Source organism: Perca fluviatilis, chromosome 2 (genome assembly GCF_010015445.1).
Source record: "Perca fluviatilis chromosome 2, GENO_Pfluv_1.0, whole genome shotgun sequence".
NCBI lineage: Eukaryota > Metazoa > Chordata > Actinopteri > Perciformes > Percidae > Perca > Perca fluviatilis.
The window spans coordinates 11811052-11824590 of NC_053113.1; the positions used below are offsets into that span (position 1 = coordinate 11811052).

Consider the following 13539-nt stretch of genomic DNA (forward strand, 5'->3'; position numbering starts at 1 on the left):
AAAACATGTTTAAAGATCCAATTTTTTTAATTTGTCAAGGTGGAAAAAAACCTGAAAAATTTGGATATTTTAACCCATTTTTCTGTTTTTCCAAATGTCCGTTTGTGCTTAGAAAATTGAACTGAAACCAAACCAACGTGATCAACAATACCCCAATCACGCAAAGAAGAAGAAGAAGAAGAAGATGTTGGCCAATCACAAGCCTGCAAAAAAAAGCTTTTATGCATCAATCAATCCGTGGCACATTCAGGTTCCTCTGTCCCTCTAGTCTGCATCCACCACGGTCCACCTCTGGGATTGCTTCGTTGCTGTCGTAAAATGTCCTTCTTCTCAGCCGATGTGCGTCCTCTTCCTCTGTCTCTGTGTTGGCGTTCTAACGAGCAGGGTAAATCCAGACAGCTAGCTAGACTATCTGTCTGTCTGTCTGTCTAACAGCTAGCTAGACTGTCTGTCTGTCTGTCTGTCTGTCTGTCTGTCTGTCTGTCTGTCTATCTAACAGCTAGCTAGACTATCTGTCCAATCGGAGTTTTCTCTCGCACGACTAAAACTACTTTTGAACGTACACACGTTCCACCAAAACAAGTTCCTTCCAGAGGCTATTTAGCAGAGGCGCCGCGGCTTTTCTCCGGTGCTTAGCGCCGCCCTAAGACGATTCTGATTGGTTTAAAGAAATGCCGATAAACCAGAGCACGTTTTCCTCCCATCCAGGAAGCGATATTACGAATCCCACTATGGCCACGCCAAGACCCGCCCTTCAATAGCATTCACACACTACTATTGGCCAGGCGTCCATGCTTACACGTACAGGTCCTATCATCTGACCAATCCCCTAACAGTAACCTTAACCACTCGAAGTGAAATGCCTAACCCCGACCAATGGAGCTGCTTCGTAGGGCGGGTCTTGGCGTGGCCATAGTGGGATTCGTAATTTTGCATCCAGGAATGTGCTGTGTGGACCAGCCAGACCCTCCTCCGCAGCGCTGTGGAGGAGGGTCTGGCGAAGCGACGCTACGGTCCCTCAGAACAAGTGACAAGAGATTTGCTCTCTACGCTCCGCGCAGCGCAGGTATTCATCAGCTGTTATCTCAGCGGTTTCACTTTTGGAAAGGTCAACAAGGTCAAAGTTGAAATAATTTCGAAACTTTGAGCGCAAATCCGGACATAAAGCGGTTTCGCCGCCTATCACGTCTCAACGTGGCATCATGACTTTCCGTAAACATACACGCCACTTTCCTAAAGCCAGGTGGCGAGTTATCTGCACGCTATTTTTGAGCTATCCGCGTGTACGTCTACGCTGGTATACAGCGGATGTAAACACACACGCCGCGGCGCGTTACGCCAGCGGTTAACGTTCGTTATCAGCGAGACGCATGTACTATCGGAACGTGACGTACTATCGCGAACGTGACGTACTATCACGAACGCGTCGCGTACTATCGCGAACGTGACGTACTTCATTACTTCTCGCGAACGTGACGTACTATCGAGAACGTGACGTACTATCGAGCGTGGAACGTGCTCGTACTATCGCGAGAACGTGACGTACTATCACGAGAACGTGACGTACTATCGCGAGAACGTGACGTACTCGTACTATCGCGAGAACGTGACGTACTATCGCGAGAACGTGACGTACTATCGCGAACGTGGACGTACTTCATTACTATCGGAACGTGACGTACTATCGCGAGAACGACGTCACGCGTGTGAAAAAGAAAAAGAAAAGGTTGGCTTTAGGAAAAGAACACAGGGAAAGGCTTTAGTAACACAAAAAACACGGAAAAAACTACAAAAACACGCTTAGGAAAACAAACTGTTGGGTTTAGGAAAGAAACATTGGGGAAGGGTTAAAAGAAGGGCGGAAAGTCACTCGCGATGTAGGTCAATGGCGGCCGATTTGCGTTGATAAACACGCTAAAAAGCGATTAAGCGTCTTGATAACGAGCCAAAATGGCATATACGAATTGGCCTGTCGCACGTACGCTACTTCATGAGATCAGTCTGCGCGTGTAGGCGGCTCTATGGTCATGTGTAAATAGGGTTGTGTATCGTTTTGGCGCCCCGATATCGATGCTTAAAACGATGCTTTTAACGGCGCCGGTGCCTAAACCGATACCTTAACAAACAGAAAAGCACAAAAGCAGCAGTTGGCGACATTAAAAGAACGACTTTGTGTGTTTAAAATGTGACCTCAGTGTTAAGAAGAAGCACTCAGCAGCAGAAAGAGGAGGGTAAACTTAATTTGGTAAACTTTATAGCTGACTGGACGGATTTCTGGGGCGCGTCTCAGATGCTGGTGAGCACCGTGCTGGTCACCATGACGACGGTGATGGTCCCGGGCAGGTCGTTGTCGCGGCGATCGCCCTTGTCCCTCAGGTGGAGCGTCTGCTGGAAGTCGCCTTGCTGGGCCGGCAGCGTCACCTGACCCAGGAAGGAGTCCATCAGCACGTTGTGGTTGTAGATCTGAGAGACGCAGTGACAACGAGACACACACATGCACACACACACACACACACACACGCACACACACATACACACACACACACAGACACACACACACACACACACACACACACACACACATAGACACACACAGACACATACACATACACACACACACACAGACACATACACACAGAGACATACACATACACACAGACACACACAGACACACACAGAGACACACACACACACACAACACACACACACACACACACACACACACACACACACAGAGACACACACACACACACACACACACACAGACACACACATACACAAACACACAACATGGTTTTAATATGTTTTATGTGACAACGAGACACACACAACATTGACATGCTCGATGGCGTTTAAGCCCCTAATGTCAACTTCAAGGCACCTAGCCCTAACCCACCTACCCTTAACCTTAACCCACCTACCCTTAACCTTAATCCACCTACCCTTAACCTTAACCCACCTACCCTTAACCCTAACCCACCTACCCTTAACCTTAACCCACCTACCCTTAACCCTAACCCACACCTACCCTTAACCTTAACCCACCTACACTTAACCTAACCCACCTACCCTTAACCTTAACCCACCTACCCTTAACCTTAACCCACCTACCCTTAACCTTAACCCACCTACCCTTAACCTTAACCCACCTACCCTTAACCCTAACCCACCTACCCTTAACCCTAACCCACCTACCCGCTAACCTTAACCCACCTACCCTACCTCGCAACCCACCTACCCTTAACCTAACCCACTTACCCGCCAACCTAACGCACCTACCGCTAACCATAACCCACCTACCCTTAACCCTAACCCACCTACCCTTAACCTAACCCACCTACCCTTAACCATAACCTACCCACCAACCTAACCCACCTACCCTTAACCTTAACCCACCTACCCTTAACCCTAACCCACCTACCCTTAACCTTAACCCACCTACCCTTAACCTTAACCCACCTACCCTTAACCTTAACCCACCTACCCTTAACCCTAACCCACCTAGCTTTAACCTCAACCCACCTACCCTGACCCACCTACCCTTAACCTTAACCCCACCTACCCACTAACCCACCTACCTTGCAACCCACCTACCCTAACCCACCTACCCTTAACCATAACCCACCTACCCATAACCCACCGACCATAACCCACCTACCCATAACCCACCTACCCTTAACCATAACCCACCTACCATCGCAACCCACCTACCCATAACCCACCTACCCATAACCCACCTACCATAACCCACCTAACCATAACCCGCCAACCCACCTACCATAACCCACCTACCCTTAACCCACCTACCATAACCCACCTACCCTTAACCATAACCCACCTACCATAACCCACCTACCCTTAACCCACCTACCATAACCCACCTACCCTTAACCATAACCCACCTACCATAACCCACCTACCCTTAACCATAACCCACCTACCCTTAACCCACCTAACCCTAGCCATTACCCACCTACCCTTAACCCACCTAACCTTAACCATAACCCACATAGCCATAACCCACCTACCCTTAACCCACCTAACCCTAGCCATAACCCACCTAACCCTAACCTTAACCCTAACCATTGTGTAGTCCTTGTGGTCCTCAAACTTTTTTCAATAATGTACCCCTAGACCAGCACAAAACATTTTGGGTAGAAAATAAATGCCTAGCTAAAGAGGCACAATACCGCAATCAATGTCTGATTTACTAAACAATTACACTGTTAGTATACATGTGCAACGTGCTTTCAGTTAATTTACTATACTGTATTTAGAATGTATCACTAAATGCATTCATTTGTACAGTGTTTAATACTTTTAAACACAAGGGTTAAAAAGTGGTCTACTTTGGCTCGGCTACAGCGCTGCTTCGGTTCCACTCCCCACTGAGTCTGACTGTGGCGAGTAACAGCCACTGCTAATGCTTGCTCTTGGGGGGAATTACTGGAATTGTTGGGTCTTTGTAAATTATAGAGCGTGGTCTAGACCTACTCTATCTGTAAAGTGTCTCGAAGTAACTCTGTTATGATTTGATACTATAAATAAAATTGAATTGTTACTGGCTCTTATGTTCAAAGTTTTCTCATTTGGTAAAATAATTGCTTAAAGCATCTAAACATTTTGTGTTGGCAGTTTGTAACATTCAAAAATCTTATTTTTCGACTTCATTTTCACTGTAAATGCATATTACCAGTTATCGGTTCATTAACGACTAATAATCGGTATCGGCCTTGAAAAACACCAGTCGATCCCTATTTTTAAGCCCCAGACTTTATCACAGAAATGTGGAGCCTAATAATTATAATACAATAATAAAATACTATTATTACTATTATTATTATTATACTTTATTAACATACTGTCATAAAATATTATTTTAAATAGGCCTTAGTGCATAATAAGTACTTTTACTTTTGGCACTTTAAGTATAATTTAATGCCAATACATTTGAACTTTGACTTAAGTTTGAAGGTTATTTAGTGCTTCTACACTCACTGTGGTGTAGTAAAAGATCTGATATTTCTACAAGATTGTAGATTCTGTCAGCTTTAACACACACACACACACACACACACACACCTCGATGCTGATTGGCTGGTTGGCTTTCTTCCTGTAGAAGATCCCCTTGGTGTCGAAGTCAGGGCTGCGTGTGTTTTTGTGGACCGGAGAACGAACTTTCTGTCCTTCGCAACGAATTATCACGTAGGGGTCCGACGCTGGAAACACACACACACACACACACACACACACACACACACACACACACACACACACACACACACACACACACACACACACACACACACACACACACACACACACACACACACACACACACGCACACACACAATTATTAAATAGAGGGCAAATTAAACTTTAAAACTAACTAAATACATAATTTATTTAATGTATTCCTGGATAAAGAAACACTGAAGAGTCCAAAGAGCCTCAAAATCACCTTAACCAAAAAAGAATAGAAATCACATTATACGATAAATACTGTTAAAGTTCAATTGGATCTGATTGAACTCAGTAACTGCTGATAGTACCATTGTTGAGGACTCTTAAAAAGTGAAACGTACCTCCATTAGAGTCTTGTCCTGCGAGTCCATTAGCCGCCACGATGTGGACCTGAGTGACCAGAGACGGAAAACCACACAACCCGGACCAGCAGGTCTGTCGAGGCTCATGTAGAGTCAACTCCCTACAGGACAGACAGACAGACAGACAGACAGACAGACAGACAGACAGAAAGACAGTCATGTTTTTATCTAGAACTATGTGTTCCTGTTGTTTAAAAAGGGATGCTTCAAACCTGTGTTGAACAAAATTACACAATAATAATAATATGTTTTAAAGAAGAAGCAATAAAAAAAGAATAATAATAAATAATAAATATACAAAATTAACAACAAATAAAATAAAAACCAGAAAAATAAAACTTAAAGCAACAAACATGAGACAAAAGCCACTTTGAATAAATAGGTGAGTGTTCGGCTGCTTTCTATAAGCGTCAGAGACCACAGAACGTATGAAATAAGGAAGCTTGTTCCAGTGTCGGAGCGACAGCTTTAAGGGCTCTGTCCCTTTTTGTTTTTATTTAGTCGAGGGACAACCAGTCAGGCCCAGAGGTTGATGCATAGAGCGTTAGCCTGACAAGCCAGACCCACATCCAGATGTTGAGGTCTGGGAACTCACCATTGACGGAGCTCAATCTGAGGGGTGTATTTCAAATTCCCTCTGCACGTAATAGGATAGCTCTCCAACCAATCAGAGCAACGAAGAAGGAAGAGAAGCTAGTTGATAGATTAAACTTTAAACTCCGAACACATCTTCCTTTTTTAAGAATGACTTCAGTGCCGTTCTTGGATCTTTTCTCAAAGAAAAGCTGAACTCCCAAGTCTTCCAGGAGACCTCTGTTCTCCAGCAGCAGCAGCAGCCATAAGCCCCGCCCACCGACTCTATACACGATGTGATTGGCCAGACTAGAGTTTGGTTTTTCCAGCTTGCAAGTCAACGGAGAGTGCCTAGACCCCACTGGCTGCAAATTAGATTTGTTGCCGATAGGATGCGTCTAGATTTCTAGGCTAGTAGACCGTATAAGTGAAGCCAAAACATCTGGATCGCCCCCTGGTGGCAGGCTGCAGTATAGGTCATCAGCCCCACCCCCTACAAGTTAGAGGATGGGATATACACTCACCTAAAGGATTATTAGGAACACCCTACTAATACCCGTTTTGACCCTCTAATAATCCTATAGGTGAGTGTATAGGACTAACTAAAAAAAAATCAAAACTATCGTCAAATAATTTTTTTTTCCAAAGATGGTTTCTGTCATTTTAGGTAGTTCTGATCACGCTGATGTTTGTCCAAGTGTTAATATTTCCGATAAGTTTGTTTTTATTAGTAATTTGATATAATATAATAATATAAAACTGGAAACTCATGACTGACGGCTGGGACTGACTCACGATTGGTCGGGCAGCTGTATAGGCGGGACTTCAATACCGCGGCTCCACTGCTGATCACTAACTGATCACTGCTGACTCTGGCTCCAAAATTACGAGATGGCAGCGCCCGTATCTGGGATATTTTGGCTTCACTTTGAAGTTGGAATGTGTCGTCCATCTTTGTTTACAGTCTACGGTAAGCCCTGGTCAGAAGACCTAACCCCTATTTAAGACGCACTTAGTGGAAAATAGGAGTTGGTGACGTACTGGTGATATAAGACTGGAGCAGGTCAGAGATGTACACAGGGGCCTGACGATGCAAGGTTCGATACGTCAAGAAATACGTCAAGAAATACGTGTAGTCTCTTAACCCTCTGAGCCAGAGGGCCCTATTTTAACGGTCTAAGCGCCCGGTGCAGGTGTGTTCAGGGCGTGTCCAAATCCACTTTTGCTAGTTTGACGACGGAAAAAAGGGTCCGTGCGCCTGGTCCTAAAGGGTTGTCCTTAGTGTCTTCATTAATCAGAGGTGTGTTTTGGGCGTAACATGCAATCAACCAATCAGAGATCATCTCCCATTCATCAACCAATCAGAGATCATCTCCCATTCCCTTTAAAAGCCAGGCGCGGTTGGACCTTGGAGCATTGCTGTTATGATGGAGGATTTACACCCTAATATTATTATTAGTAATCTTCTGTATGTGTGTGTGTGCTGCTGTGTGTCCCTGTGTGTGTAACAAGCATAGTGTGTGTCCCTGTGTGTGTAACAAGCATAGTGTGTGTCCCTGTGTGTGTAACAAGCATAGTGTGTGTCCCTGTGTGTGTAACAAGCATAGTGTGCGCGCGCTGTGCATAAGCTTAGGCACATTTTTACTAATTTGCTATTAAAATAACAATGAAATGCTGCGCTATTGACTTTAGACCAGGTTGGTCAATGGCGCCATCACTTCCCGCTGCCTCAAGATAGCAATACGCCCAGAATGCACCTGAACACACCTCCCTGTAAGACCAGCACGCCCAGAATGCACCTGAACACACCTCCCTGTAAGACCAGCACGCCCCAGAATGCACCTGAACACACCTCCCTGTAAGACCAGCACGCCCCAGAATGCACCTGAACACACCTCCCTGTAAGACCAGCACCCCAGAATGCACCTGAACACACCTCCCTGTAAGACAACAGCACCCCAGAATGCACCTGAACACACCTCCCTGTAAGACCAGCACGCCCCAGAATGCACCTGAACACACCTCCCTGTAAGACCAGCACCTCCAGAATGCACCTGAACACACCTCCCTGTCTTAAACTAGCACCAGACACTCGAGACACGGCTTTGTGCTGCCCGGTGCGACAGGGCCCAAAACTGTAAGGGCATTTTCACACATATCTTCTGTAAGTTGACCTCTTTTAAGGTATTTGCATATAACTGATACACATGTGTTTCACATCAAAATGTTCAGCACAAACTCAGCCTTCCGTACAGTGACGCCCAATTCTTTTCTAGAGCGATGTGTGAAGAGATAATTTGGCGCTGAAGCTGAAACGTCGATGTTGGCTTTTTGAAATCCCTCAAATCTCTTTTGAAAACAAACCTGAACTTATGATGTGTTGTACCAATTGTTTCGGTGCTTGTTAACCAAAGTCTTAGGTTATATATGATTAAAATAGTAAATAAATGTCTGAAATGATAGTCTGTAATATCGCTTTTTGCGTCTTTCGTCCTCAGAGGGTTAAACTCCAGCGCTATGTTTTTTTTCCAACATCCAGTAATGTTGCTGCTGAGCCAAAAAGAACAGTAAAAGTCTCCCACAGAAAACAAGGAAGGTGGAGTTCAAACTAAAACAAGACCAGTGTGTCCATACTTGCAGTCGGACGGCACATCGGTGAAGGTGCGGAGCAGGTATTCTCCCTCCAGGCCGGGGTCAAAGGTCGTGGGTATGATGACGTAGCGGCCCTCTTTCAGTTCAATGCGTTTGAACACAGACCTTGAGTTGATGAAGACGCTCCCACCAACCTTCTGCTGGGTGACATGCATACGGTAGGTCCTGTTCAACTCCACCTGAACACAGAAAGACAGCAGAACCTTAATTTACACACACACACACACACACACACACACACACACACACACACACACACACACACACACACACACACACACACACACACACACACACACACACACACACACACACACACACACACACACACACACACACACACACACACACACACACACACACACACACACACACACACACACACACCTGCATACAGACATTAGGCCTAACTATTGAACTGGCAGGGGAGTGTCCAGGCAAAGGCCTGCTCTATCCTAAACTATGATGGCTATCTGCCAAGAGCCAGAATAAGGAAGTGGTAAGTACGATTTAAGTCATACAGAACAGTTTAAAACATTTTCAGGTTCATAATTATATTTAGAGGTTATATCACAATAGGTTTACATGGTTTAAATTAAAAAAAAAACACCACATTTTTGTTGTACTGCACATTGCTGCAGCTCCTCTTTTCACCCTGTGTGTTGAGCTCTCTGTTTTAGCTACAGAGTGAGACATCTCACTTCTGTTCCATCTTTGTTGGGAGTCGCACATGCTCAGTAGCTAGGTAAGGACTACTAGCCAGTCAGAAGCAGAGTATGAGGGCGTGCCCTGACAGTACCTAGGTAAGGACTACTAGCCAGTCAGAAGCAGAGTATGAGGGCGTGCCCTGACAGTACCTAGGGAAGGACTACTAGCCAGTCAGAAGCAGAGTAAAAAAAATGCAGTGGACCTGCAGTGAAAAGTCGAGACAGACTTAACTTTTGGAGAAACCCAAACCCACGTCTAGGGATGTTAACGGTATGAAAATTTAACCTCACGGTTACAGTGACCAAAATGATCACGGTTTTCGGTATTATAAGTAAGTGTGTTCAATATGTTGAGCACTGATAGTCCTACACAAGCTGACATAGTTTCAAAAAGTGTAACAATGTTTATTATATTACAAAAATATAGGCAAAACCTTATGCAAAGTGCAACTTTTAACAATCAAAAGGAACAAGGGTTAAGTTTTCAGAGAGAGCTGACCCTGTGTATGTCGAAGCCGATGGCCAGGTTCTCTCCTCGTCCCTCCCTCAGCGTGGCTCTGCGATCTTTCTGCTGCAGACAGATCAGGACCTCGTCCTCGGGCTTCTTCACATCAAACACATACTGCAACGCAGAGAAAAAAGAAATACACACGTAGCGTTTAGAGTCCATTTCCTTCTCCACAACAGGGATCCGGCTATCGCAAAGCACATAACCCTTGCCTCACACAGAATCTGACAACGCACAGTACAGGCCAAAAGTTTGGACACACCTTCTCATTCAATGCGTTTCCTTTTTATTTTCATGACTATTTACATTGTAGATTCTCAATGAAGGCATCAAAACTATGAATGAACACATATGGAATTATGTACTTAACAAAAAAAGGTGTGAAATAACTGAAAACATGTCTTATATTTTAGATTCTTCAAAGTAGCCACCCTTTGCTTTTTGTGATAACTCTGCAAACCCTTGGTGTTCTCTCAATGAGCTTCATGAGGTAGTCACCTGAAATGGTTTTACCTTCACAGGTGTGCTTTGTCAGGGTTAATTAGTGGAATTTTTTCCCTTATTAATAAAAAAAGCAAAGGGTGGCTACTTTGAAGAATCTAAAATATAAGACATGTTTTCAGTTATTTCACACTTTTTTGTTAAGTACATAATTCCATATGTGTTCATTCATAGTTTTGATGCCTTCAGTGAGAATCTACAATGTAAATAGTCATGAAAATAAAAAGGAAACGCACTGAATGAGAAGGTGTGTCCAAACTTTTGGCCTGTACTGTATGAGTTCGTGAGAGGAAATGAGACCTGCGGGTTCTGGAGGAAGGTGTGCTTGTTGTTGCTGCAGCCGCCGGCTCGGTTGAGAAGCGGGTCGTCGTGGCGGCGCCAGGAGCCCCGCATCACGGCCTCCTCCCAGATCTTATGGAAGCTCAGGTGGGACGTGTTGATGAGACGACACAGGATGAGGTCTGTGAAGTTAGCGATGAAGTCATCGAATGTCATCCTGCCGTGAGGGAGACACGGAGAAGGGAAGAAGTAGAAATTATGGTTAATTTACAATGACTAGGATGTGAAATGACCTACGAGTCATCAAAAAAAAAAAAAAAATATACAAATCAAAGAATTCAGAAGCAGGATCGACTTTATCATCTTTGTAAGTACATACAAAGAAATTAAAAGTGCTACTCTACGTTGCAAATATAAAAACACGCACTTCAAACTGAGGACGTAGATTAACACTTGAGAGATGGAGACTGAACGATGTAACAGATGAGAATTACTGCAGATCTTTGACTTTGTGAGGCCACAAAGCACCACGTGCAAGCACCCGTGTCTGCCAACGGGGGGCAGTGTTGAACTAAAACTCACCAGAACTCTCCATCATCCTGCACGGTGACACCGATCTTCTCCCTCTCACTCTTACTGACCTTCTTCCACTCTTCAGAGCTGCAAACAAAAAAAAAAAAAAAAAGAGGTCAGTATTCTTCTTCTCATAATAAAAATGGGGATAGCAGATGAAAAAAATAAGGAAAAAAAAAAAAAAAAAAAAAAAAAAAAAAAAAAAAAAAAAAAAAAGGTGGTAGTGTATAGTAAAAAAAAAAAAAAAAAAGGGCCCGTTTGTTGTTTTGATAGAAAAAAAAAAAAAAAAGTGGGGGTGGTTGTTTGTGGAGGAAAGAAGGAAAAGGGGGGTTTTTAAAAAGCTGACAGTTTGTAGTCCAATCAGGGCAGAATGAAAAGGGTCTGACAGTTTGTAGTCCAATCAGGGAAGAATGAAAAGGGTCTGACAGTTTGTAGTCCAATCAGGGCAGAATGAAAAGGGTCTGACAGTTTGTAGTCCAATCAGGGCAGAATGAAAAGGGTCTGACAGTTTGTAGTCCAATCAGGGCAGAATGAAAAGGGTCTGACAGTTTGTAGTCCAATCAGGGCAGAATGAAAAGGGTCTGACAGTTTGTAGTCCAATCAGCGGGGACACCAGGCTCCCAGGTAGTGCGCCGGGGCTTTGAAGCAAACTGAACACAGCGGCCAAACAGTTGAATTACAACTCCCGGCCTGTTAACGTTATGCCCTCTGGCTCAAAAAGACGATTCCCTTTAGACTTACATGGGGAAAGACGCGCACTGTGAATCAGTGGATACATTTGTGTGAGTCACAAGCCCCGCAAATCACCATTTGATCCATTTGGTCCGATAACATTTGGACAGTCTAGAAGAGTCGCACCATTAAAACATGTAATCCCCATTCGGGTTAGCGTAGCGCTAAACCGGAAGCAGCCGGCTCGGCCAGAGGTCTCTAGCGCACCTGCTCTATCGGCCGCACGATGTGGAAGCAGTGCCAATCATCTGGGTCATTTTTTGGCTCTATGATGGCTTCGTTCAACACTCAGCTACTCTCAAAAGGAATAAAAGGGCCTCTGCCTCGAACACTGTATGCAGGTCTTATTATACATCCGTGGATTACATGTTCAAATCGTAGGATATCTTAAAAAGGTGAAAATCTTGATTCTCACTTGATTTATAAATCAGTGTGTGGTTCCCTGCTTCTCACCTGTCGCTCCAGGCCCCGTTCCACTCTCTCTCTCCCCAGGGGTTTCTCATGCGGATCATGGTGAGCTTGTCTGACTTGAAGAAGGCCAGCAGGCCGTGGCCGAGCCTCACCCTGCGGACGTCCGTCACTGCGTAGGCGTGGCCCTTCACCAGGCCGCAGTCCAGCCTGGCCTCCATGTCCGCTGCGGTGGTTGCCTGGAACGACACGGCACAGCTTCAGTCGGTCCGTAAATCGTTCCTCACACTGCCCGGGTCGGCAGAAACGCAGGTTTTTTAAAAGTGTGTTCAATATGTTGAGAAAGCACTGATGGTCCTACACAAGCTGACATAGTTTCAAAAAGTGTAACAATGTTTATTATATTACAAAAAATATAGGCAAAACCTTATGAAAAGTGCAACTTTTAACATCAAAAGGAACAAGGGTTCAGCACGTAAACAGCTGATTGGTCGGGAACATTTCCAGTAGCGCAGGTTTAAATTATACAAATCCAAACATTCAAGCTAAGACATAAAGAACAACATGTAAACAAATCACAGAAACGCCACTAACTACACACTCGTTTTCTTCATCCTCAAAATTAAAATGTAAAACTGTACACGTGAACACTTTAAAGTAAACCTTAAATAAATAAGACAAGAGTGCATTATGCATTTCAAATAACTACCGTGATAATAATGACATTTTAAACGAAAACGGTAATTGTTATCGTCAGCATTTTTATCGTGGTTCACCGTTACACCGGTAATCGTTACATCCCTAAACGCGTCACGCTGCGGTGGCCGATCGTGTAACTAGGGCTGCAACTAACGATTACTTCCATAGTCGATTAATCTGGTGAATATTTTCTCGATTAATCGATTAGTTGTTTGGTCTATAACATGTCAGAAAATGGTGAAAAATGTGGATCAGTGTTTCCCAAAAAGCCCAAGATCATCAAATGTCTCGTTTTGTCCAC

At 44.4% G+C, this 13539-nt stretch overlaps 1 protein-coding gene across 1 annotated transcript in view; it reads right to left on the minus strand.

Annotated features, from left to right (window-relative positions):
* Positions 1–2227: 2227 nt before the first annotated feature.
* Positions 2228–13539, minus strand: part of capn5a (calpain 5a) — a 52656-nt gene continuing 41344 nt past the window's right edge. The window contains exons 6-13 of the mRNA XM_039787145.1: positions 12585–12778; positions 11409–11486; positions 10848–11043; positions 10038–10160; positions 8814–9010; positions 5586–5707; positions 5083–5219; positions 2228–2463 (exon numbers count right to left, since the gene is read on the minus strand). Of these exons, the coding sequence (XP_039643079.1) occupies positions 2287–2463; positions 5083–5219; positions 5586–5707; positions 8814–9010; positions 10038–10160; positions 10848–11043; positions 11409–11486; positions 12585–12778 (1224 nt within the window). The 3' untranslated portion in view covers positions 2228–2286. The remainder of the gene's footprint in view (positions 2464–5082; positions 5220–5585; positions 5708–8813; positions 9011–10037; positions 10161–10847; positions 11044–11408; positions 11487–12584; positions 12779–13539) is intronic.